The sequence below is a fragment of the Neodiprion lecontei genome, chromosome 2, assembly GCF_021901455.1.
Source record: "Neodiprion lecontei isolate iyNeoLeco1 chromosome 2, iyNeoLeco1.1, whole genome shotgun sequence".
Taxonomy (NCBI): domain Eukaryota; kingdom Metazoa; phylum Arthropoda; class Insecta; order Hymenoptera; family Diprionidae; genus Neodiprion; species Neodiprion lecontei.
In genome coordinates this window covers 38975624-39003020 of record NC_060261.1, presented here as the reverse complement: position 1 = coordinate 39003020, position 27397 = coordinate 38975624, and the positions used below count along the sequence as shown (strand labels likewise).

General features: G+C 45.3%; 2 protein-coding genes across 5 annotated transcripts; one reads left to right on the top strand and one right to left on the bottom strand.

Moving 5' to 3' along the window:
- The first annotated feature begins 5797 nt into the window (after positions 1–5797).
- LOC107219665 (obg-like ATPase 1) lies at positions 5798–26007 on the top strand. The gene is made up of 11 exons (XM_015657951.2): positions 5798–5914; positions 8288–8469; positions 15031–15091; positions 16194–16321; positions 18278–18453; positions 20597–20674; positions 20990–21087; positions 21609–21749; positions 24608–24704; positions 25318–25440; positions 25527–26007. Exons 2-11 carry the CDS (start codon positions 8289–8291, stop codon positions 25635–25637), a joined length of 1194 nt encoding a protein of 397 aa, XP_015513437.1. The 5' UTR covers positions 5798–5914; position 8288; the 3' UTR covers positions 25638–26007.
- On the bottom strand, positions 25705–27307 carry LOC124292689 (hemolymph lipopolysaccharide-binding protein-like). Of its 4 annotated transcripts, none has more exons than XM_046730096.1 (3): positions 27147–27307; positions 26783–27043; positions 25705–26647 (listed from the first exon to the last, which is right to left on the bottom strand). In XM_046730096.1, the coding sequence occupies exons 2-3, from the start codon at positions 26935–26937 to the stop codon at positions 26245–26247; spliced, it is 558 nt and encodes a 185-aa protein (XP_046586052.1). In that variant the 5' UTR covers positions 26938–27043; positions 27147–27307; the 3' UTR covers positions 25705–26244. The 4 variants fall into 4 exon arrangements, with proteins under 4 accessions (XP_046586052.1, XP_046586051.1, XP_046586054.1 ...); XM_046730095.1 differs by having other exon boundaries at positions 26783–26999; XM_046730098.1 differs by having other exon boundaries at positions 25705–26635; positions 26783–26999; positions 27147–27306.
- Positions 27308–27397: the final 90 nt, after the last annotated feature.

Genomic DNA, 27397 nt, shown 5'->3' with positions numbered 1-27397 from the left:
GCGAGGGCTGCAGGTAAAAAGACAGGTCTACAAAAAGAGCTCCTGCTGTTCGTCGCGTAGGTAAGCCGCAGCAAGACGCAGTTCATAGCCTCAACACGTATGCATTAATTACGAACGATCAGTTTCGTATATTATAATTATTTTACATACGGTAGTTTTAAACACAGGTTAATAATCGCTCGTTAAGGGGGCCTATAATTACAACAGCACGGCGTTCATTAAATTACGCGTCGTTATTTCATTCATTAGTACATACCTAACAGTCACACAATATCACATGCACGAAACGCATATTAAATTCAAGTTGTTGTTACACGACAAGTTCTTCATTGCGAATACGGACTAAGACGTGACCCGTTTTCGGTAGGTGAAAAGGAGACCAAATACGAGCCTTTACCGCGAAGCTGCCAACTTGGCGAGATAACATAGTGAAAAATAAATGGCATAGCATTTCAAGGCGGTGGGTTGGTACCGTTTGTAATGAGCAGGAATTAAGGGAAGCTTTCGAGAGTGAGCGGGGTGACGGGAAGCTCGTATGAAGCTATTTAACTCAGGTATTCACCGATGCCAACAATTAGCTTGCGCTTAATGCGACGACCGGTGCAATCAAGCCGGTACAAGGTAGGTACGAACTACAAACGTGCGCCGAGGAGAGTTGCAGCCTCCTCCTTTTATATATACATAAACTTTATACCTACCGACCCATCTACCCGCCTGTGCACCTCGCCTTCCTCAGCTTCTCACGTAATGACACGTATTACTCTGATTGGTAACAATTGGTAAGAATTGACGGGCGGAACCGCCGCACCGCGCCATTCTACCCGCGCACTCTTCAAGGAGGTTACGCCACTCTGCTCGCGTTGTTTATGACCTCATCTCAAACCACATCGTTCCACCTTTTCATTTCCCTCAAACGATCCTGTAGCGGATGTAAATATATATTTAACGCCAACTGCGAATACGTGAAGTATTAAACATGCCTACTACCGTTTGTACGGGTACGTGTGCTGCGAATTTCAGGATTACACGATCGACACTTTTAACTATCGAAGGATTCGTAAGCATCCAAAACGATCTGTCTTTGATTATAAATTAAATATAAAGTATATTAGAAAATTATTAATAAGATAATTCCCACGTACGCACGCTTTCCGCGGTTAGATTTTCAAAGCGTAGTTAGTCTTCGGCTGACTCGAGGCTACCATGGAAACGTACATCGCGTACCTACCTGTAGATAAGTAGCCGTTGAAAGACCATGCGGAAGAGTGAATGAACGGTTGTTGATGGATCGTTATAACGCGCGCAAGAGTCTGAAAGAGAGGCGCAGATCTTCACCTGCAATTACTACTATAATTGAGGATGGTTAATTGAAAAGCGACTAAACTCGCGGTAAATGGTTCTAATAGCGATGTGTCAGCGCTCCAGAGTACTAAGTAGAGCTCGGGGAAGAAGCGATGGACGATGGTTAGCCCTTGGCACCCCGGCCAGTGTACGTGCTGCACGGTTCGAATGAGCGTTTTATAATCTTTCATTTTCATCGTAAAAAGTCCAACAATGGACGAAACGAGATGCGCATGCGGAATTACGGTTTACGGGCGAGTAATGGACCTGATGGACCATTAAAGTCGAGGCATGCCCTATAACGTATCCCGACTTACTTACGAGTTATTATAATATCGTTATACCCATTCTAAACTTTCAGCGTGCACTCAAAACCGTCCCTCTACCATTACTTGTACCAGTTCTAACAGCCGAGCTGCAAATCTTCATTTCTGTAACTTCGGTTCGCTTCAACCATTCGCGTGCGATAATAAGCTTCACTATTTATTCACTTTTCTCGGCGGTGCAATTTAATCCCGCTTCGCAATAAACCCGCTCATGCCCTTAAACAGAGGCGAGTTCTCAACGGAAATTAGAACGAGTCAGACTATAACTGTTGTGGAAAATTCAAAATCTGCCAGCTACCATGGATATTATTACCCTTTGAAAATTTTTCTGAAAATAACTCTGAAGCCGAGGCCTTCGGACGGTATCTGTTACGTTCCGTATGGTGCGGATGGTATTATAGTCCTAGTATGAAAATTGTTACAAAAAAAAAAGGCAAGAATATTTTTGTCATTTGGCAAAGTACATTTCATCAGGGTGAAAACCGATTTTTATTTATGAAAACGACCGCACATGCAGCGTGGCGGAATGCTTGGGTAAATAAATTCTGATACTAACGCGATGCGCATATGACGTATGTAAACTCGAGGATGCGAGAGATTATAGCAAGGCAAACCGTCAATCGAGTGTATATCTAATTTGGCGGAAATCTCTATAATCCATCCTCTCCTAATATCGTTTTAATCAAAATTATCGACGAAAAAGGAAGACACCAAGGGAGTATATTACGAGGAGCTACGCGGCATCGCGGCGTTCGATACAAACCCCGCAGGACGGACATAATACACTTGTTCGAAGCCCACGCTAGCAACATGGCTGTCTCGTGACGTCACACCAGTGCGGGATGGGTTTGCGGTCTCAAAATTACAATATCGTTAAAACGGCCGAGTCGAACGCGTATGGGACCGACGGGCTCTTCGCCATAGAATAATAGCCTCGTGATTATATGCATTATCTGGACCTAGATTGGTACGAAGCGTAATCAAATAATTGAAATAACCACACGCTACAAATACCAAGACGACTGGCGCGATTTCGTCTGAGCCCGTTTGACGATCCGCACCATTTTCATACCCACGTATCGACTATCGCGTGTTATACCTACGTATACGCAAGCTGTGTGCCACCCACATACGGCATTCAGAACCGGACCTACGTTTCTTCAATTTCAGCCCTCGCACGTCGCGAGCGACTTCGTACATCTCTTGATAAATCGTACATTAATAATACAGAACTGCGATAACAAAATTGTTGAAAATTTTATAAAACGAGCTAATCGTTCTACAATCTTAGAAAAATTCTGTCTTCAAGCGGTACTTTTCTGAAATCAACTCGTAAATTAACTGCAGTTAAACACCCTTAAAATATTTAAATTGTCGATGCGAAACAGGCAACTTTATTATTGAGCGTGCCCAAAATTCCACCGCCCGCCAATACCAGTGTGATTATTCAGTTTTCACGGAAAACTCGCTTCAATCAATTTCTCGACTCGAATCAATTATTTGACATTCAAACTTTCAGAGCTTTCATCGGAAAATTTCCACGAGCATCCCATACAAGCGTATCCACGTACCCAAGCTTGAACAGATTGCAGGGGATCGTGTCCCTTTACCGTGACTCGTGAATGGAACTCACTGGCTGATATTATCCGTCGAGAACCGGGGTTATTCAAGCTCACACGGCGCCCGGTTATAATTTCAAATTCAAGTCAGGATTCAGAGGTTACATAATTGACGCGGGGATTACGGCATCGGGCCATGGTGGATCCAATGTGTGGTTCCACCGTACGTTACGTTCCATTCCGTTCCGTTCCGCAGAGCTCCGAATTGGAGATTTTTGGTCGGCGGAGGGGTGTAACAGAGGAGGGTGGGGAAGGATGAGAAGAAGAAGAAGAAGAAGAAGACGGAGGCTGCGATTACCGATCCCCTCGTCGAGCTCCTATCTCCTATCCTCCGCACATCGGGGTGCGCGGCGTCTTCCATCCTTCCATAACCGTAATAGGTAGGTATAATTGAGCTTGTGTGGGAACTCGGAGCGCCATGCCGGCCTGCAGTGGCCTCATAATTCGAAGGATAATATTAAAATTACCTCGGAAATGAAATAAAAGAATGCAGAGCTCATCGCATCGTCGCGGCGTCTGCGGCGTCTGCAGCGTCGTTGGCGCCGAGAATCGTCCGTGGATCGAGGAACCTCAAACGGAACAAGAGACGGGACCATCGCTCTGCGGCTGAGATCGACCCTCCCGATAGAGACGAAAGACACGTTAAAGTCTCCGTCCCCTCCACCCACGTCTCCCTGGCGAACAACAAATCGAATAAAATTAACATACGTTAACGCGCAATTATCCCACACTCCTGCGCATCTTCGCTCTCGCAGGACCCGGAACACATCCTGTTGCGACCTCACCTCACAATAGGCACACCGACTGCAGCTGATCGTATTCAGACGTCGGTCGTATAACGTGCACGTGACCTGAAATTACAAACTTTTCACATCGCCGCGAGTTTATTACACACATGCTTGATGCCGAAAAATGAGGGAAAATATATGATTCAAAATTTATTTCGAGAGATGTCGGTTCGTTCATTCAGGAACCACTTGGTGTATAGTTTTTTATCTCTTATTGTTACACACATGGCTTGTACTTTGCGCAGCTGGTTTCGATGATCGAGGTACCGATAAATCACACGACGCACGGAGACGCAGGGAGTTCGATCAGAGATTCGATATTATCTCAGGATCTTTGGCGGAAACATGTGTCTGATGGGTGGCACGTGTGTGCAGTCACTGATCCATGAATAAAGGCTTGTTACACAGGTCTCGGATACAGATCCAAGCATATTGTAGGCGCAGGTATAACCTGCAGGATTTACCAGCGGTGATCGACGGACACGACGACTTAACGCCGTATTTGGTAAGGACCGTAATGTATTCATAATATGTCGCTGAGATATCATGTACCTTGTACCTTGTAACGACAGCTCTTGCTGCGATATTCCATTATATATGTATATGTATATATATATATGTATATATGTATGTACGGTCTGCTCGTCGAGCATCGCTTCGCGTATAATTCTGACGTCGAGCAACACTCCATATGCATAACTGCTGGTCATCCTACGAGTATCACGACGTGTGCCTCTACAAACCATACAGGCACAAGTCCTCGCGTCTCTCCGTATGGGTTTATGATAATATATCCATGTACTTCCTGCAGGGGTTTTTAGGAGAAACAAAGACACCGGTGTTTGGTGGTGAGTTACTTTTTTCTACGATCTCATGTATTTCAAAGCTTTTATTTCCGTTACTCAACAATAACTTAATGGTTAATCTCAATTTCAGATTATTCGTATTGCAGTGTAGAAGATAGAAATAAATGCTTTCATTGTCGCACGAATCAAATGTGAGTATGTATATTTTTCTCATTCAATATTTTACCTGTTTATGAAAATTTAGGATTCTGTTAATTTTCTACGAGTATGTCTATAAATCCAGCTTTATCAAACTAATTTTCATAAAATTTCTCTGAAAGATCGATAAAGCTTGCTCCGAAAATTCGTATTTTAAAAAATCAAAAAGAAAAGATTTCGCTCCATTTAGAAATTAACTTGTCGAAAACGGTTCTCACCAAAACCTCAAAATGAATACGAAGATATCTGAATTAAGTCTACTGCAACTGCATTTACTAAAATATCCTTACGATGTTTCGTTTTATATTTTATACAAAATACACGACAGATTCGCAAGATTCGTTGATAACTAAGTGAGTAAAAAAAAAAAAATCAAATTGCATGTTATTGCATTGTATTTTTACTGTCTTGAAAAAACGATCTACAATTTTCCAACGTTGGAAAATAAAAGTGTTTTTGCACAAGTATGTAAAATTCACGCGCAAAGCTACAGCGAATTTCCTCAGAGATACATATATCTTTCCCAAACAACCGTCCGTAAATATATTTGGTAGAGCAGCAGCGACGCGAGCAATGAAACTCCTAGAATACCGAAAAGGGTTCCCGCGGGTTTATATTTAAACACATTCACGGCGCGGGTCGCCTGCGTGCCTCGGTCGATAAGGCAGCTCGAGTTACCCGCGGGAGCGTCCTGCTCGACTGGTAGTGACGTCACCTCGAGCCTATCGTTTCTCCGGATGAAAATATTCTGTCTGCCGACGTGCGGCACGTTGTGCGCGAGGGCTGCATTCACAACACAGTTACAGAAACGCCGGCTGTCTGGTACCCCGTGTCAGGTAATATCTAATTCCTCTTATCAATTCACACTCGGCGAAGTCCGTTTCTTTTCTCCCCGGGGCCGTTGACCCGGCGTTAAAATTCGCGGTCGAATAATTAACCCCAAAAATATTCGCGAGTCGTGCCTGCGAGCAGCTGAGCCTGCGACAGCCCGAAATTAGTTTCGATAGGTTTTCCAGCTGTCTGAAATTCGCAACGAACGAATTTTCGCTTGCTGAAAAAAAAAGAAGGGGCGTCCCTCTAACTCTCGTATCTCAAACCGAGCCACATTCGCTGCGTTAATTGGCAATTGTTAGGTTAAGTTAGGGCTAGGTTAGGTTTTCGACGCTCTTGCTGGACCCGCACCACGTCGCTTCGGACAATGGTTTAGTAGATTGTCGCCAGGCGGCAGCACTGTACAGCTCCTTGATTTCCCGCTCGTCGTTCCAACTTTCAAACTTGAAAAATCCCCCACGAAATAATCTTGCGTATGAAATTTATTGCAGGTATAATTATTACACGTGAGCTCGTTATTCTGTTTTCATGTTAGATTCATATTCACCGGTTCACTATAATTTATATCCGATTGAATTATGTATTCTGCTTTTTCTTGCGAAAATATAATGATTGAATATTATTCGACAGAAAAAGAACGCGTATATTTTTATTTTGTTCAAAATTTACGAACAGAGATCTTACCTCTACGAAATTTAATTATCGAGATTTTTATAAATTCGCAATACATAGTTTGAGTATTGTGTTTTAATTCGTATTGATTAGATAATTCATTAATTATGAATACTCAATTGTGTAAAAAAAAAAAGAAATTAATTAATGTACCAAATATTCTTGAAAATCAATTCTAATTCACTTGAAATGTATAAAAATTGAAGCTGATTTATTTGTTGCAGTCTTTAATCTTACTTTCCTTCAAGAAGTTGCGGTATTATTTCGAATTTTATGGAATATAAAAATAGCATAGTTATGTAGTATACTTATTCCGTGTTTAAAATAATATTTTTACCATCACCGACTCTCAGAAACCTGAAAATATCTATTACGTGTGAATTCTTACCAACTTTTAGTAAACACGAATTACATCCCGTTGTGAATTCTCCTTCTTATGACGAGCAACATATTGAAGGTATGAATTTTATAATTTTGCAAAAAGATTTCGAACAATTCATCTATTTCAAATTTCCATATAACGGCTATTCGAAATATTCACCCTTCCAAGTTTTTACTTGCATACACATAGAGAGATATTTAGCTGAATTTACAAAATAAGGCGAGGAAAATGATTTTGCTATTAGAAATCATGTCATTCGATTCAATTGAAAAGGAATGCAAATAAGAATTTATATTATTCAGCAAAGCCACATTTATTCGAATGAACAGAATACATTCTTCGTCACATTTTATCACCACATATGTTACATTCAACAATTTTTGGTTTTTTTTTTATCATCTTTGTGTGTATACAGTATGGAACCCACTCGGGTAACCATTATAATAATTGGTAAATTTCGTTGGTAACTCGCTGCTGGGCGGGTACAGAGCTAAAAGAGTAAAAAACAATAAATAAATGGACAAGCGAACGGTCCACACGCCGATCCGTTCTTCCTCGAGCGGCGGGATCCTCGGGGTGTAGCGGCTGCGAGAAGATCGAATATCGCGGTTAGACGAAAACGGCGTCGTCGCGATCGTCGAGAATCATCGGCGTATACCTACGTGTAGGTGTGCGTTCCTGTAACGGCGACGAGCGTCGCGGCGGAGGCGGATTGGCGGCCTGAGGCTGGGTTGCGGATGTGCGGCGTGATGCCGGTGATTCGCGAGTAGCGTGGTGCCCAGTAATCGGGTACCCGCCCGCCATATTCCGCCCCTCTAATGCCGAGGACCCCTTTGGGGCCGATTTCCTCCGCGTTGCCCTCCCCGCGTGCCATCGTTTCATCGGGTTTCAGATGGAATGATGGAGTCGAGTTGGTGCCTCCAAGAACGCGGCTGCAATCTCACGTAAACACAGCAATTCGTTGATGCTGCGCCCGCATTAATATAATTATTTACCGCGAGCTATATAGCATCGCGCGCATTATCCACCGCTGACGCTCTCCGCGTGTATATATACGCGATCATTTACATGTCCCGTCCGAAGCTCCAGAGAAATATAAGCGACGACGGGGACGCGGCCTGCCTGCCTGCCAGGCTGTCCCCGGCGGGGCAAACGGATTCTGAATGCCGGCCGACTACCACGAAAACCATTTCTGACTTCGTACAATTGGCCGTAATGACAAGCGGGTGCCTCGAGCGGCCTCGTTGCGGAAACCGGCGATGCAAGCTCAGCGCGAATAACTCGAATTAAATCGAAGCAATCCTTTATACTGTTTCCTTTACAGAATGGCACCGAAGAAGGTTGAGGAACCGGAAAAGAAGCCGTTGATCGGTCGCGTCGGCACCAATCTCAAGGTCGGCATAGTCGGGATACCCAATGTCGGGAAGTCTACCTTCTTCAACGTTCTTACCAAGAGTCAAGCCGCCGCTGAAAACTTCCCATTCTGCACGATTGACCCAAATGAAAATAAGTATTCATTTTTCACAGTCATTATTGTAATTCACGTTTTCGCATAAGTATATGACCAATTATACTGACCTTCTTACTCGTCTCGTAACAAGCGAATGAACACTTCTCGTCGATTTTTTTTCGACCATTGTCTGTTTATTCCTGATTTCAAACCACAACTGATCATCGCCTGTCACTTGATTGAAATTATCTCAACCTAAAATACCGAATGTGCGACACGGAATTAGAACGGCTTAAATTTTGCGCGAAGCCCTCGACTAGGGAGGGTGAAAAGTTCGCGGTGAGCACGTCCGTCATCACAAAGCGAAAATACCTCGAGCACGTCAAAGGCTACCCTCCTCGTGTCAAGAGTTCGCCGTCATGGCCACCGCCAAATCCGAGGATTTTCCCGAAGGCGAACATGTACTACGCTTTCAACGAGGACACCAATCCGTTCACTCGCGTTTCTGGGTTCATGGAAACAGTTTGTAATTGCTCGGGGCGTGGTGAGGTTCAGCCTCACTTTCCGCCGCCACTGGATCCGTTCTCTGATCGTGATCCTTACTCGGAAGAGGAAGCCAGGTGCAAGCAGCTGCTCACCGAGCCCGTCTGCTTTGCGATTTTCGGAAAGCCGCGCCTTAACAGTACTAAACTGGCCAAGATGATCGCGAAGTTCTGGAACTGCGTCCTGATATCACCCGAGTGTCTTATCAGGGAAGAAATCGAGGCGAACACCGACAAAGGGCGCTGGATCAAGCAGGTGTTAAGAGTTGGACGTAGCGTCGGACCGGAAGTTGTGATGAATTTGGTCGAGTCGAGGATGAAAGAAAAAGACATCATGCACCGAGGATATGTCGTCGAGGGACTTCCTCTGATTCCGAACGATCCCGACCTCGACTATGCCGCCTATCCAAACCCATCATCCGTTCAAATTCCGTTCACCCCGAGGAAACAGGCCTCTTTCGTCTCGGCGAAAGTCGACAGCGAGAAGAGCGAACTCGACGACAGCTTGGGCAGTGAGTTGGAAGAGGAAATAAGCGAGATTGCGGAGGAGGAACTTTCGGAGAATGAAGAAGACCTCACTTCGGACAGCTCGAGAACCTACGATCTTGCAAGGAATCCGTTCGCCACCGAGTCTCTGCGCATGATACTGCGCGACGATTATCAATGGGACATCGGGAACCAGATACGGGATATCTTTAGCACCTGGCCATTAAAGCCTGGTGTTGTTATATACGTTGTGTGTCCGGATCCCGACGTGATTCAGAGACGTGGTCAGTTCAGGGTGGATCCTTACTCGGGCGACACGATCGACACCGGGCTTTGGGAAGCGAGAGAAAATTGGAAAGGTCCGTCCTCCGGATCGGACGATGAAGAGATGATTGAGCTCGAGCGAGAAATTGCGAGTGAGCAAGCGCTCGTTCATGAGGATCTGAAGAAGCATCTGGTAACGCGATTGTCGGATATGCGATCCAACGTGGAAGTCCAGTGTAGGATTTTTGAGCAGTACGCTTTGCCCTGCATAGAGAGATTCGTTCTCGCCCACAATCCTCAGCACGTGATTCGTGTCGATGGTCGCACTTCGGCCTCGCGCATGTTCCAAGTAGTTCGAGTCAGACTGCGGACGTTGCAGTTGCCCAGGGTTATCTTGCCGAAAAAGATGTTCGACGTGGACGAGCGCGATTCGGTGGTTGGTGGCGAAGAGACTCCGCAGTCCTCGAACGACAATGAATTCGAAGGAAAAGACAAGCAGGAAGTCTTTCAACAGCTGCGATACAAAGGCGTGGTAGCGTCAAGGTTCCGCTGGACGTTGTCCAAGTGGAAATTCACGTGCCCCGTCGCTCTCTGCAAGGGCCGGAGAATCGAAGGAAGTCCCGCAAACGCGGTTCGGTTTATGAACAAGATGTACTTCATGTCGAGCCCCGAAGCAGCGAGAACGTTCGTTGAAAACCCGCGACCCTTCTTGCTACCACCTAATCCGAAACCGGTATGCAAGATTTTTGTCTACGGTCAGAAACAATCGGGAAAAACAAGTCTTTCCGAGTTTTTGGCGCAAATCTATGGAGGAAAGTTACTCGATCCACAGGCTATAGAAAATCGCGAGATGGATCATCGGAGAAATTCGCTTATCCGGAAAGCTGTTGACGAAATATGCGGCGAGGTCATCGACGAGGTAAATGAAAATCTAGAGAACGAAAGGGATGAACGAGAAGTTGCGAGAATCGCGGCTTTGAGAGGTTGGTGCACGGAAGCTCAATTGGTGGCTGGAAGGCTGCTTCAACTTCTTAAAAATAAATCTGCCAAAGAAGATTACGAACACGAAAAAGAACTTGAAGAGATGCGGGACGAGATTGCCAAGTATAATCTTACTTCTCTGCTCACGGACTTCGAACTCTGCCAACGAGTAGTGGGAGATAAAAATATTCTAATGGACTTTGCGCCGACGGCATTGATTTACATGGAACCTCCGATACGTGAATTGGACGAATACGATCCGGAAGTTGCTGCAATTTTGGTGGAGCGAACTGAAAAAGTTCGTCAAGAGAGAGTCGAGCTCGCTGTCGAAGACGTCGGCAAATTAATCGCAGCCAACATAAACGCTGCACAAACTGCGCCCAATTTTTTAGGTTTGGCGGAATCCGGCTGGGTGGTTGACGGAATGAACGCAAATGTTGAGCTGCTTGAAAAAGTGCTAGAAAAAGGCGTGGAAGTTGAAGAAATTATCGTTCTTCACGAGGCTCAGCCGTACGAGTACTTGATTAAAAAATGGCGTCAGAATTATCGGGACGAGATTGCCAAACAGAGGCTTACGGAAGCTGAGAGTGAGCTGGGAGAAGAAGGAGACCAAGAACGAAAATCTGAAATCTCTGAAGATGTTGATAAGCTAGGTGACACAGAAGGTGATTTTGAAGGTCAACCCTCAGAAAGTTTCATTACAGTGAATTCGGAAGACCGAGAACTAAACGAATACATCGATGCCCTGAAACAGTTCGATTCAATCTGGGAGATAATGAGGGAAAAACTACTGGAGAAGGGTTTAAGAATTATAGATGTGAAACTGTCTGCCACGATAAATGTAGAAAGTTACGTGAAACAAGAAATTGACGATCATTATCGATTCGAAGCGACCGTTATGACCGACGAAGAGAAAGACAGAGAAGCTGAAGAGGCAAACCTCGTTGAAGTGTCCTCAGATGTCGAGGAACTCGCGGAGGAGGAAGAGGAAATACCGGAAAAACCATCAGAGCAAAAAGACAACCGCCGATTGGGGGACACTGGAGTTTTTTGTCCTGTTGCGCTGCGCAAGCATAACGTACTATGGAAAGGAAAAGACGAATTCAGTGCCATGTTCATGGACAAAATTTATCTGCTCTCGAGCCAAGCGGCTCTCAACGAATTCGTGAATCAGCCTCGTGATTTTGTCCCATGTCGAAGGCCCATGGAACCAGTTCCCTTGCCTAGAGTTTCAATCGTAGGACCACTTGGATCTGGAAAGTCTACGCTGAGCAACGCAATCAGTAGGAATTACGGAATGGCGCACATAGATTTCGAGAAACGCTTAGATCGGTACATGCAAGAGCGCCGTATCCCGTTAGTGAAAAGGAGACCGGAGGACGTCGTTGCGCTCGACGATAAAGGTTTGCCGTTGGTAAAAGAACCTGAAGGAGATGTGGAACTCCCGGAAAACCTAGGAGATCAACGCTACAATTGTGACAGAGCAACTATTCAGACATTCGTACGGAAGTACTTGAAAGAGGGAGCAGTTCTTCCAAAAAGAATGCTGAAAGAATGCTTGATGGATTTATTTGAACCACCTTATCGGTGGACTGGCCTTATCTTCGACAATTTTCCCGCTAGCTCTTACGACGCGGATGCTGCTTTGAGCAATTTTGCAGTTCCGGAAATCGTCGTTGAGCTCGTATGCAGTCCCGATGAAGCGCGATTGAGAACAACCTCGAAATTGTACAAAGCTTGGAAAATGAAGCAGGATGAAAGAAAAGCTAACGAGAAGGTGAGATTCGAGAATGAAATGGAAAAAGTTACTAAACTGAGAGAAAAGTGGGTGTTGAAAATGCTGAAAGTTCGCAGAAAGCTCAGGCGCAATCGATTGCTGATCGACCCTGGAAACGGACAAGATGACGAAAGTAGAGAAAGCGGAGAAATTGAAGAGCAGGTCTCAACTTCTGACGCGGAAATCGATTCTACGGACGACCCCTATGACTCCAGTGATTCGAGCGACTCGGAAGTCGACAAGACTCAAGCTGAAATTGATCGAGCAGAATTCCAGGAGAAATCTCATGCAAGATACGAAGACCCGGTGAAATTTGAGGATTGGGAGCATCCTGCCACTGTTAGAGAGCGGATACGGCGGGAGGTCGACGAAGACTACGAGTTCAGCAGTCAAAAATTGGCAGCAGCTAAATCAGTATTCGAGGAAGAGTCGATACCGTGGATAGAAGTCGACGCTGAGCAAAGCGAGACCGAAGTCTTGATGACGGTGCTGAAGATCCTGGACCCCTACGTCTTTCGAAACGCTTCATTTTTGGAAAGAGTTGAGGAGGTCGACGTAGAAACTGCCGAAAAGCTGTTGGACAGCGGGTACTACTTTCTGAGCTCATTCGGCAAGTTTTGTCCGGTCCAAATGTTCGAGAACAAAATACCCTTCCAGATGTTTTTGCCTCTCGAGGCAGCCCATCAGATATACCCAGTCCTACATCGTCAATACATCTACTTTCTGGCGGGAAAAGAAAGACTAACCGCCTTCATTGAACACCCGTTGAAATATCTTGACCAGGACTCATGCACGCCCCTGATTCCGGCTAGAATCGCAGTCATTGGCCCTCCGAAATGCGGCAAAACAACAATCGCCAACCGCTTTGCTCGCACATACGGAATGAAAGCGATAACTAGAGGCCAGGTGCTTCGACATACGTTGAAAAATTTTTCTTGGACCGAACTAGCGACGCTGACCAGCGCCCATCTTCGAGGTGGCCACACTGCCCTCGACGAGTCCATCGCTCGATGCGTAGAATTCGACTCCATTGATCCTCGCGGTATTTCCCAGGGCTATATTCTCGACGGTTTTCCCGAGAACCAATCGGAAGCCGAGGAGCTCGCCTTCCTCGGCATCCAGCCGATGATCGTCGTCGACCTGAAGGCTGACCTGGACTTCTGCCTGCGCTGTTTGGCGGCGGATTCCAACCCTCGAACAAAGCCTCCGACCTTTTCGCCCTGCTACTTGTCTCACCAGTACGAAGAGTGGCAGGCAGGAGCTGCAGACTATCGTTGCTGGCTGAAAAAATTCTCTCAAAACGTAGTCACCCTCGATGCCACTGCCCAAAAACTCGCGGTATGGATCCGCGCAGACCGTGAAGTTTGCCGGAGGTTTTCGAGCATAAAAAAATACTTTCGGGAAGCTGACTACGACACGGCTCACTCCCTCACCCACTTGTGCGTCTCTCTTTACGAGTTCAGAGAGAGGCAGAGCCGGTACGAGTCCTACTGCCCGGTGTGTCTGGGCCGCGATAATGTCCTCACGTTTTCTGGTACCCCGCCAAATCACGAGGGCATGGTGCAGTTCCGGTCGCATTACTACTGGGTGTGCGATATTCACTTGGCGGCCTTCCTGGCCAACGCTTCGGCAATCCTTTCCTCGATTCAAGGCGTCGTCTTGCCCCAATCTCGCCCCGAGATCGTCGAAGAAGAGATCGACGTGAACCACGCTTGCTGGGCGAAGAGACTCAAGGTTTCCGGCTTCTGCCCGGTTACCTACCTCGACAGTCTTCCGGACCGGCGAGTTTTCCCAGGCCTGAACACGCTTGGCGTTGTGTTCAAGGAAGACCTATACCTATTCTGCTCCACGGAATGTCGCGAAAAATTTATAACCCAGCCGACGAAGTACGCGGATGTTCAGATCAACTTCACGCGCACATTTCCGCCGATAAATATCAACGCTTTGCCCAATCTCGGTTTCCTCGAACAGACTGTCGCCGAACTCGTAATCCGCGCCGTTAACGAAGTCGGCGTTATACGAGTCAAGCTACCGGGAATGACCCCGGAAGTTACAGCAGCTGTTTACATCGGCGTATACCTAAAAATCTACAACACCAAAAGTGATTTGGACGAAGTCGCCGTTTACGAGGAAACCTTGCGGCGGATGAACGCTAGGCGTCATCTCCTTCAAGTCGCTGTTAGAAATGCGAAAAAGATCGTCAACCCCCATGTGACCATTCCCGCCGAGGACAGACTTCCCAAGCGCAGATTTCGATCAGTTTCTCATCGATCGGTTTCGTCGCTTGGCTCCAATCAGTTTCGCCGCAGATCTTCAACTCAGTTTCTCACCGTGGAGCAAATCAAACGCATCTCAAGCCTCAGACAGTCCTCAGTGTGAAGTAATTGGTAGTACTTTACGAGTTGCGTATATATGTAAAGTGCGCTGTTCGATTACTTCTGAGTTTGCTGACTCGAAGTTCGTTTGGTTCAAATATTTTTTTTTTTTTTTTTTCATTCCCTCAACCCTCTATTTGTATGTTTTTTATAATGCAGAGTGTGTCTAACCATGTCATTTTGTTCAAGCACGTCGTGTACCGGTTCCGGATGCGCGTTTCGACTACTTGTGCGAGTACTTCAAGCCTCCGAGGTTAGTAAACGAGTTTCAAGGTTACGACTCGAAATATCTCATCGATAAAACGCACGGGGAATAATTCTTATTTGGGGAGAATAAAAAGCTCTCTCTTGTCGAGGAAACCATTCGGAATAAATAGGGAAATTTCCATATGTCTCGCTCTTTATACGAACGACTACGTCGCAGCAGCAGCAGCAGCAGCGACCAGGAAACGTGATCTGCAATGCAGATTAGCGCCCCGTTTTGCCAGTGAAATACCGAGGCACCCTATTCCATCCCTCGTAGAATCTTGTCAGACATTCTGGTTTTCGTAGATTTAACATATTTTTAGTTTCAGGATTTCTAGATCACGATATTTAAAAAGTACAAAAATAAGCTTAGTTCAGTCGCTTCGGTACTTCGTATCACGGGTTGTGTACAGGATTGATCATCCAATGATACTTAATGTCAAAAAGTTGCACCTCTCGCATACGCGTGAGAAAATAACTCAAAAATATCTACATGAGCTCAGAAAGTGCAGCGTAACAAAATGCAGCCAGTAATTTTCAGTTCACTGAGTCCATTCAAGTCGCAGCAGTTGATCCGCGAAGATTCTACATGCAAAATAACGCGATTGTCATTCAGGGCGGATGTGGGACGCATGGGGGCATTGCGGGGATACATATACAGTCTGTACGTACCCAGTTCAGAATACGGGGGGCATAACCACCCCGCACACCAAGAAGCGCGACGTGTAACGTTTGACAGCGCTCCGGAGGCACGTGTCGCCTGCGAAGTCGCCAGACTGTTATGAAAGCCCGCTAATGTAGCCTCTGTGCCCCTGCACGCCTCTCTTCAAAGACTAATTGTTTAATGAGGGCGAGATTAGCATTTAAATACGGCTCATTGTCACGGGGGTCGCGCATTCTCTCCCTTCCCATGCTCCCCCGTTTTCATTTATCCATCTCTCTCCCTACCTTGTCTGTACGCAGATCGCGCGTGCCCCTTTGATCCCGATTCGTACCCACAAAGAGACGCGAATACTTGGAGTAAATCTCCAGTTCCACGGAGCGCACGGGTCGAATCACCTCTGACAAATCTAACCACTCAATTCTCGCCTTTTGTTACACCATTTCAGCAAGGTTCCGGGGTTCCTCAACGTCGTCGACATCGCCGGACTAGTCAAGGGTGCCGCCGAAGGCCAGGGGCTCGGAAATGCCTTTCTGTCCCACATCAGCGCCTGTGACGCCATATTTCATCTTTGTCGTGAGTCAAACTTTCCTTTAATACGATAATATTCGAGCCTTCGGAATTGCTTCGAAGCCAGATCCATCTCACGAATCTTATTCACAAAAACTAGCAAGAGCTAGGCCTTTGATCCTCTTTCCTCCCAAATCTCTTTGCGAACAACAACACTCAGCTGTAATTACCGCATGAACGGGTATCGATAATTATTGAAATTTAGCGAAGATTGCTTACATCATCTCTGGCGCATGTGACGGAAAAAAGGAAGCAGCTGCTTTACGAAAAACGTAACTCAGAGGTAGATGCGTCGCGTGGCGTATCAGCACAATGGTATCAATATACCGTCACGACAAGTTTCTTTATATTTAATGATTTGTCGCGTACGCCCCCGCGAACCTGCTGCAGTCTGCAGCCTGCAATTTTCGGCTGGTAAATGTTTGATGTGAATACTTCTACGCGGGTGTACCTGTAAGTATAGTCGGTACATGTACGAGGTATCGGTCCCGGAGTCCAACTGTAATAATTTTCCATAAAACCCCCCAATCGGCGAAAGAAATTGTATAAAAATGTTCAAGACTGATGGCTTCGTATTAGCTGATATCTCCGACTCCAACCTTATACAGGAAATACCAATGCCACTCGGTATTGTCTTCGTGACTCTGCAGGGTCCCAGTCGGAGAAACACGGAAGACTGATTGTAAGAATATAAACTAAGTACCCTTGTCGCGCTGCCATATGAATGTCCGAACGTTTTCCGGTCGTCCAAGTCAGTCATTACCTACCCTGCTAGGAGACGTCTGACGTAACGTGTGTTCGGCTTTTTCGATGAATGATGCACGAGACCCATCAGCGATCGGTATTGCGTACATGCATTACTCCGCGTTTGTCTCGCTTCGATTACCGTTGTCCGCGGTAATTCTTTTTCTTTTCTTTCACTTATTATCTTTAAAAGCTTCTTTGATTTTCACTTCAACGCCAGTAGAAAAGCGGGTTGGAGTGCTAACGCACAATATACAGTTTACTCACAGCGTATTTTCACCTCCTCCTGAGACTCGAACGACATGCATAAGCTACATGAAGACCGAAACAAACGCGCGATAAGGATCGAAACTAGGCTCGGTCTGTCGTGAATTCCGAGCAGCGGCCATTAATTCCCTCAGCAACCATTACCGTTGGTACAGGGAAGATCGTACCGGTACGCAGGCATGAAGTCTCGTAATAAACGGCACACCCATTCGATTAGCATATAATACGAGCGCTCGGGTCCGCAGCGTTTGATCGGCCGATTGTATAGTTCGAGTTCGAGGCGTTTTATTAATCCGCGTCGCCGTTCAACATCGCGAAAGAAATTGCCGTGGTACGAGGAACGAGGTAAGAATGATCAGCGGCATGCTTGCATTATGTATAGTTGTGTGATTACTTTTTATCTAATAAAACCCCCGGCGATTTGCCCCTTTGACTGTGGTGATTATTCAGCAATTTGTTGGCGCAATAGTCTATCGCCCGGTATTATACATCGGGAATCATTTACACCTCGCAGGCTGTTGGTAATTTTTGCGGTCAATCTTCGTTGCGGAAAACGGTCATCGTTCGAATAAAAAATCCGTATAATTGAATATGCCAATGATATGCCAAGAAAGGCCAATGGAGAGTAGGAGCAGAAACCGTGCACCTCGGGCTTCTGAATATCCAACGTACCTAACTGCATCCCCAACTTTGTATCGTCGAGGGTTTCAAATAATAATGCGGCCATCGACTGAACCATTTCTGTCCCCTTCGCCACGGCTCCGTCGTCCCCTGTCTTCTTATCTTCGCGTGCAACTCGTTTGGCAGAAAAAGTCACCGGTGTACCTACTGCGATATTCATTGCGGTTGTTACGGAAAGTTGACTTTTCGCGTGCGCAATATGCCACGTTACGTACCGCATACGCCACGCGAAACCGACGTTCTTTTAACATCCGTTTTAATTTCATACAGGAGCCTTCGAGGACGATGACGTAACCCACATCGAAGGCGAGGTCAACCCTGTCAGAGATCTTGAGATCATCAGCGAGGAACTCAGGCTCAAGGACGTCGAGTTCCTCAATGCCCATCTCGAGAAACTTGAGAAATTGGTTGTTCGGGGTAACGACAAGAAACTGAAGCCCGAATACGTAAGTGCGAAGAAAAATAATGTCGTAGAATTTTGCAGTTCTCTTTCAACTTTTGCATTCCTTTCAACGTACGGGAAAAAAAGGTCCTTCCAATTTCATTGGCGAAAATTTCTGTCCAATTTCGTCGATTGTTTTGGAGAGATTTTTCGACCTGGGGGAAAAATTAGCCCCGTCATCGTAACCGGCGGTTGTACGGAAATGATTCGGCGAAGGAAAAAGACCGAAGAATAAAATGTGTAATTTTATTTATTTTTTTTTCCTCTCTCCTCCTTGTTCTTATTTTTCTGCGATACGTGTACAAGACATCCGCGACGTACGTACCGACACACCACCGCTGTTCTCCACGAGCCGAAGAAATGAAATAGGAAAGTCAAACATCGATTTGTTAAATCGATGTGTTCACGACGGGGAGCGTGACTTGCGGACACCTCGAGTGAAGCTAGCTCGAAGATAATGTGAGTTCGAACAAGACCCCGTGCTGTGATTGAGCCGAGCCTCAGCTGCTCCGCGGTCTATTATCGCCCCGTAAGAATTCCGAAACGCCATCACGTCCCATCTGATTGATCATTTTTCCTCTCTTATTTCGAGTTTTCATTCAACCCGAGGTATATACCGCACGGGGCATATAATGTGACGGCGGACAAATCAGTTATTCAATTTATCACCCTGAGGATGAGTCAGTCCCGCCGATCGAACGCCGCAAAGACCTGCGTGGAGAGCCGACCTTATCTCGCCTGAATTGTTATTCCGCAAACGATTGAGGATAAACGATCGCGATGCTCTTCGCCGCGCATCGATGTATGGGATGTACTTCGCGAAGCGCGTTTTACTTCCCTGTGCAGCAGATGTTACAACGATCCAGTGTTTGAATAATACGTCCTTTGGCGAGATTGTCTCGAGGCGGTGGAAAAGCCTCTCGAAACATTTAATTTTCGTACACCGTCAACGACTCCTGATGATACCCCTCATCTCGTAGATCCAGCGAATGGATCGATTCGCCGACAAATTGCACGCCGTTTCTGCTTCGTCGTCGGTGGTTCGTGCCTGCTGAACTTTATCGCATCCTGGACCATTCCATACGCTGCAACAAATCCGGTGAAGCGTGATTAATAGGGATGAAATAACGGCCGGACAACTGAACGGCAACTCCCAGTACAAAGTCGGCATTCCGGATTGCTAGAACTATTACCAAAGTACCGAACAATCCCGAGCGATTATTGTCGAGAACGAAAAATTTGCAAATTTACGTCAACATTTGTACGATTTCCCCCGTTTGTTTTTTGGAACAAAATTTTCGAACTTGAGAATCATTCGGAGCTTCGATTCGTCGATTCAACGTTGTTGAAACGGAGTAGCGATTATTCGACGGCTGTAAAGATTGTTTCGGTGTAAGTGATCCGTGCTCAGGCAATTTCCGGAGTAGCCAATTATCCGGAGTGGCTTGCGTCGGCGTGCAGTTGGAGAAATTTACCGACACAGATAGCAATCAAGCATGTTCTGGTTTGCGCGGATTCACTGCCGGAGTTACAGGGTATAAGGTTACAGAAGGTGTGGAGTGTTTGAAAAACTCTCAGCGGATTGCGCCGGAGCGCGAGCCGCGTTCTAAACTACCGGAGTTTCTCGGTAAAGGGTGATCGGCTGTTTTAGCTCTTCGATTGATTTCTTCTGGGAAACTATCCGCACTAGCCCCGTTCCCGACCCTTTGTCTTTGCCATTCGATGATCAAGGACAAGAGTCGAGTTTGCCTTAGCTTCGATTTTCCCCGCTGGTCATTTCGCGGCCGCGTTACTTTATCGCCGAGCAATTCACACGCGACGGATGCACAACTCGCTTTGAAACAAACATTGGAAGCGGTTTAACCGACGGACGGACCTCCGGCAACATTTTTTCCCTGTAACGTTTACACGAAGCCTTATCCGCAGGTGAGAAAAAAATTCGCAGTAAAACGCACCTCGGTTTGTTATCGTTTCGCCGATGGCTGATGGAGCAACGATCATCGCCGGAACAACGAAAAGCTTCGAGATGTGCAATATACTGCCTTCCGTTATCATATCCGCCTAATTCAAACATTATTCTCTCAAGCATTCGAATTCTTCGTACACTGTCATCGATTTAATGACGAGATTATATTTTATCCTTCCAGGATACCCTCCTCAAGGTCAAATCCATTCTGGTTGACGAGAAAAAGCACATCAGATTTGCCGATTGGAGTGCAAATGACGTAAGTTTTTTATATTCGTGAATTTTTCAAGCCATTGAGAGCTGCTCCAAATTTGCACCGTTTTATTGTTTTGAATCCGCAAGCTTAAACAAACTTGTGCTACTTATTCCAAGTAAATAGTTAGTGTACTCAAGTTTCGCGAAAGTAGTTCGATACAGCGATTGTTACGAACCAATGGAATCAGATTATATTAGTGTTAAAGACAATCGGCTGACTCAGTGAAAATTCAGACTCAATTGCTGAGTTGGGAAAAAATGTCCCTTCACGCACGTCAATATCAATTGGAATTAAATGTGATACGGTTGATAATTGTAGATTGAAGTGCTGAACAAGTATCTCTTCCTAACGTCGAAGCCGGTAATCTACCTGGTGAACCTGTCCGAAAAGGATTACATCCGCAAGAAGAACAAGTGGTGAGTGAATTCGGAGTTTGTGTTTTACAGTATCGAACCTTACCCTACACCCAATATTCAGCCAGAAGTCCGTACACGATATATTTTCGATTTGCTCTGAAGAGGAGATAAAATCCAGGAATCAAATCGCTCATTCGTCGGTGTTCCGATGTGTGTAGTAATAAAAGTAGTAGGATACCGCCTGTGTAAAGGTATGTGTACACGGTCGCGCATTACCGTATCAATTATTCAGTCACGATTTATAGGTATCCGGTTGAGATAATGCCGTGGGAATTGACAGTTGAAAATTAAACGTTCTGTGTATGTCGCGTGGCGCGATTGTCGCAGGCCAATCAGTTCGGCGATTTCGATTTTGATTTCTCGTATCACGACGACGACGACAACAGCGCTACTTTAATACAGTCGACTTCCTCACATTCACAGCAATTTCATTTCCACTTCTCTTTTGTGATATCGGAATTTTCCCAACGATCAAGCTTGTTCGCGATGTAATCGGACCACGTTTCTTTTCCCCTTTACAGGCTAATCAAGATCAAAGAATGGGTCGATAAAAACGACCCCGGTTCCGCTCTGATCCCGTTCAGCGGTGTGTTCGAGAACAAGATCTTTGACATGGAGGATGAGGAGCGCGCCAAGTACTTCGAGGAGCACAAAGCAACCAGGTGAGTAGTCCTCGTTTAATCACCAAGATTCGAAAAAAAAAAAAAGAAAAGAAAAAGATACTACGACGACGACGTGGAAAAGTTTTTTGGCCCACGAAAGAGCCGCGATTAGTCGGTTATGGCCGATCGGTATTCAACGTTGCGAATTCCCTCTCGACCAAGATGACTAAATCAATTGCGACCCGAGGCTCTGGGGCTGCTAAATACGTACGTGAGGCCGGACGAGCGGGTCGTAAATGGAGTAAATTCGCGCTTTCTCACCGCTCAATAATCCCCCGAGTTGGAAGAGAGATTTCGCGAGGTCCCAACCCCGGCGAGACTGGGCCGCAGCCTCGGTAATAACGGAGGACTTTTCCTTACCGGAGACCTAGACTTATCCCTTTCTCGCCGGCGTCCCCTATGGAACTATAAAAGTATAACTATACGGCCGTTAGTCTTGGCTCGCTCATTATATTTTTACGAACGGCTATTCAAATTCTTTCAAAATTGCGCAAAAACACCCGTCGTGTATAATCTTGCACCGTGGACTAGCTACTTTGGTCACTCTTAGCCACGGGGGTTCCCGTAATGTCCGACCTCCCAACTACGGATTTTGTGCCCAATTTCTATCCTCCGTTTCAACCGCTTTTCATTACCTTCTCCACCCTCTCAAACCTTCCTGGTATTATTTGTTACCCTCTTACAAATTTTTCGTTGTTTTACGATGTCCTGAGGCAACGGTAACAACAACAACAACAACAACATCAACAACCCCCGTGCACGTTGGCCTAATTTCACGAAGGCTGCCTCGTCCGGAATCAGTGCAAGCAAATTAATGCCGCCGTGAGCTAATTTTTTAAGAGAAAAATCACCCGTGACTTCGTCTTTCGCCCATCAAACCACAATCGGTGATTCTGGTTGTACGAAAACTTTGATTTGTCTGGATTGGAGATAGGCCAAATTGTTTATCGTATATACAATGATTTACAGCTACTTCGGTCATTGTACTTAGTAATTTTCAAGACTCGCATATTGAAATAGCGAATTTAATTCTATGAGAATGTTGTCCCGTTTATTTAATCCGTGCTTTTTGTTTCGTCTATTGACAACCGCACCGTTTCCACGTTGAATTTTTCATCGCGAAGACTACGTGGACGCAAACACGCGCGCAGGGTTGAGAACCTGTAATTTTGCAATGATTTTGCATCGTTTTCAGAAGCGTATTAGGCCGATTGGTTATCAACTAGCTCGCATGATTCTAGTGCCAAGTGAGTCACGCCCCTTTCCAAATCTCTGCCAACCACGGGTAACCGGTATTTTACCGATTACTTTTTCATCAATGCGGTCTCTAACGCTTAACCAGCATCGGCGCTTTCATATTTCTGCTCCTATTGAAATTGTATAGTTATTCTAAAACGCGTTCGTATCGCCGCGCCTCTAATTGCTCGACCAATTCCAACTTGCACAGAATTCAACAACCTTGTACAGTATTCAGTATTCAGATGACATTTCTAAAATTCTTTCGCCGGCGATGAAAGTCTTTTCGACGATTTAATGCAATTTTTTGTTCCTAATTTTACAGCGGAGAAGTAACGCCGGATCAGAAGTCTGTTAATTTGTTTTTCGAAATCTTAATGTTGCGTCATTTAATCCTTTTAGGTTCACACATTCCTCAGGGTGATGCGGAATGATATCTCATGACGTGTACCGTAGTATCGTCATTTCGTCGCTGGCTGCGTCCCTTTCGGCTGGTGAATATAATGATTGCCGTTGAATAAATGGAATTACGCGATATAGGATCGAATAGAAAGAATTAGAAGCCACATTGGAAAATCATAGCGTGGTACGAAGCTGGATCCTCGGCCCTCGACTGTATTAGCGATGACATAACGTCCCCTAATGTGTGTTATTTCATGAAATGACGAGAGTGAAACCGATGCCTGAACGGCATCTCTTCCCTCGCCCCGCCGCGTTCTCCCAACGGGGGAATTGGTGTCTATGATTACAGGGCTCTCTTGATTTATTAAAAAAATCACGTCGCAACCTCGTCGCGTCGCGTCGGGTTCTCTTGTGACAAACAAAAAATAAAAAAAAAAATTAATAAAAATAACAGATAAAAAAAGAAACGGGTCGCTGTCGCATGAAGTTAGGGTAGAATACCTCCCAATAAAAAGTAAAAATATTCTACTCCGTCGTCGATATCGTCGAACCGTCGACGCGATAAGTGAGCTGCGATCCTCAAGAGCCAAAAAATAATTCCCGTCGATGCGGGGCATCAGCCGCGGCGGCGGCGGCGGCGGAATAACCGGCAATCAGAGGGCGGGTCGCCACGATTTTATTTCCAGGTCACAAATCGCTGGATTTAAAGAATGGTCTTCGAATGATAAAATTGGGCCGCTCGTTTCGTCCGGCTTTATGTGTATTCCATGAAGTCTGGGGCTCCGTTCGCTACAGAATACACCTTCTAGGCGCTGCAGGTACCCCGTCATTAGGAAATATTTGGCTCGAGACAATCACGTTTCGTCGACCTCGTATCTTTCCTTCCTCGCTTCCCTGCTCTCTCTCTCTTTCTCTCTTCCATTTTTACTCATCTCATAGTTTACGTACACCTCTGTCATTTAAATTATTCGTTTCTTAGCTAAACTAATTGAAATGCGTAACGATCATTCGTCACTTGACCCCAGAGCCGACGTTCTTTATACTTCATCGCTTGTACCGTTTCATCAAAAATTGCATTAATTTTTGTATATTTATAGGTATAATATATAGTTATATTTATCCATCTGAAATTTTTTATCCCTTTTCATTTTGGAAGAACAACATTTTTTAAATAGGAATTCTTCACTTGTAAAGTAATTTTCTGATTTGTGTGTTTGCAGTGCGTTGGACAAGATTATCGTTCAAGGATACAAGGCGTTGCAGCTTCAGTATTTCTTCACCGCTGGTCACGACGAAGTCAAGGCTTGGACAATCCCGGTAAGATGTGGTTAGATATTTAATTCGCATAAGTCTTTAACGACATTAAGTACAGTACCAGGATCAAGAATATCGTCAAGGGATGAATTTGCCGGCGAGCAATGAGCCTCGCAAGCAGCGTGTTTCAGTTTTTTCCTCAGCCAATTTTTCCTGGTTCTCCACGTTTCTGCTCACCTAACGACTTGCAGTTATTCAAAATATTCTTTTCTTGAATATCAATGCTTATTTTTACGACGATTGCTAGAAATTAATCGAGCAATTTCTTATCGATATATTGACTTATTCAAATCCTACCCTGAACCTTCAACTATGAAGGGTGTTTCGGAAGCGCTCTGCATTAGCCACATGAGGACCTTACGCTGGTAAGTATGCCGGATACCGATGCAAGCTTGCCTTCTCCTCACCATGCGTAGATGGCTCAGTCCGGTACAGGCAATGATGCCAATCGTTGATCCTGAGGAACAGAGTTGTTTCATTGGTAAAGCAGTTTTCCACCCGTCGAGATTCGGCGCGGTGTTTAAATTTAGCCTAAGAACCAGCTCATCGTTGGCTCATAGAATCGCCGAACGAATTTTCATGCGCTATGCTATGTTCGCCTGAATTGGAATTTCAGAAAGGAGCGAAAGCGCCACAAGCTGCCGGAAGAATTCACACGGATTTCGAAAAAGGTTTCATCATGGCTGAGGTAATGAAGTTTGACGACTTCAAAAACGAGGGGTCGGAAGCCGCGGTCAAGGTACGCTGGTATTTTCGCAATTCTTCTACACGGAGTCGCTTAACGATATCTCCAGAATTTTTCTTACTCGTCTGTACCATTTTCAGGCGGCTGGAAAGTACAGGCAACAGGGTCGAAACTACGTCGTAGAAGACGGGGACATAATCTTCTTCAAGTTTAATGCGGGCGCGGGGCTGAAAGACGCCAAGAAGAAGTGATGGCGCGCCTTTTTTGCACCGCTGCTGGTTCACCTCTACACCAGAGTTGATCTTTTTTACAGCGCCCACAGTCGCGATTATGCGAATCGTTGGCTGATCGGCTCGATCATGAGATTAGTTTGAGAATGCATTTTTAATTCTGTTATGCGCGAGGTTCAATTTTTCTTCACGCATAAGTGCGAGGTATCCATTAAAATTTTTTATCACGCCGAGGTAATATTTTGATCGATATTCTAACCAGCTAGCGGCAATCCTCTACGCTCCAGATAACGGATAAGCGTAATCCAAGTTGAAAAAAGGATTAGCATTTGTTTGTACTTTTCTGTATTTATTTCGAAATCGTTAAATAAATTAATGCTATCGAATTTTATTCATCGTTACAACGTCTTCTTTCGTACATTCTACTCGAATCGCTTTACAAAATTGACGATTTATTTCCACTTGAGTTTCTAGCAAAATATACCATTGTTCTATGTATGATATCAAAGAATAAGAATAACGCTGAATTATGTACTACTTTTCTGGTTTAGCATATTACGAAATTTATTAATCGTTATGAAACTTAATTATCGGAATTTGGGGCAGTTGCCGCATGAACAGATCCTTTCTATACATAGACCTGGGGGTAACGTATCTCACATACGTAGCTGAAGGCCTGTTTGCAATCCCGATCGTCAAGCTTGCCATTTTTTCTAATGGCTACACAATGTTCCTTATTCCCCACATTGTTTGGCTCTCCTGTTTCCCACACGCTGTATCCTGCTTTATATATCGATTGATTTTCTATGGTTACGAATTCACCCTCGTTAAACAAGTCGTGGGCACCGATCCAAATCGTTTTTATGTTTGCTGTATCGACGAGTTTACTGATGACTTGAGCCTCTTCCACGGAGTTAATGATTGCCAAGTGACCACCTTCATCTTGACAATTATGCCGAGCCGAATTCCAAGAGGCCGTTTCGATGTGCAGCTTGTGAGCGCCGATGCCAGATGTGTATCTGCAATAATTACTATAAAATATTCGACCCATTTCTAATACCAAAATTCAACATACGCCCGCATCTGGTGCATAAAAGCGACCGAACTAACACAAAGTTGTCCACCGGAGCGCGAGCAATTTCTGCAGGTACGGAAAATTTACTTACATGTAATTATTGCGTCTAGCGCGAAGCGAGATCATCTGGTCAATGATACTGGTTGAAGTCAAGTTTAGTCCGGGAACTACTGACGATTGGTTGTTGTGCATTGTGCCGAAAAAATTAACCGTCCCGAGTACAACGAAAGTCAGTGCGGACGCCATGTTTCCAGTAACCGAATGCAGCCTTTGGCTATCGAGAGAGACGTTCTTGGCGGTCTAAATCACTATGGATAACGAGATCATCACCTTGACCCGTGACCACGTGACACTTTATTTTTGCACCCGAAACATATACGGTTTAGCCAATTATAATCCACTATTTTTCATAAAAATTAAGGAATGAAGTTTACGCCAATAAAAAATTTTCATACGCATACGATGATGCTCCTAATCCAGGCTTCTCTCACAAACGAAGCTGCAATATTGATTGACGCAATTCTGGTCGCTGAGTTTACCGGTTGTCTTGTCCCTGGATCCACAACGCTCAGTTCCGTCCTCGTTGGGTTTACCCGCAATGACTGAAAAGCTAGAAGAACTGTATCATACTAATGCAAAACGTAACTTTGATCCCTAGTTACTGTGTTGCATACAGAAACACGTAACGATAGAAGTGGCTATTATC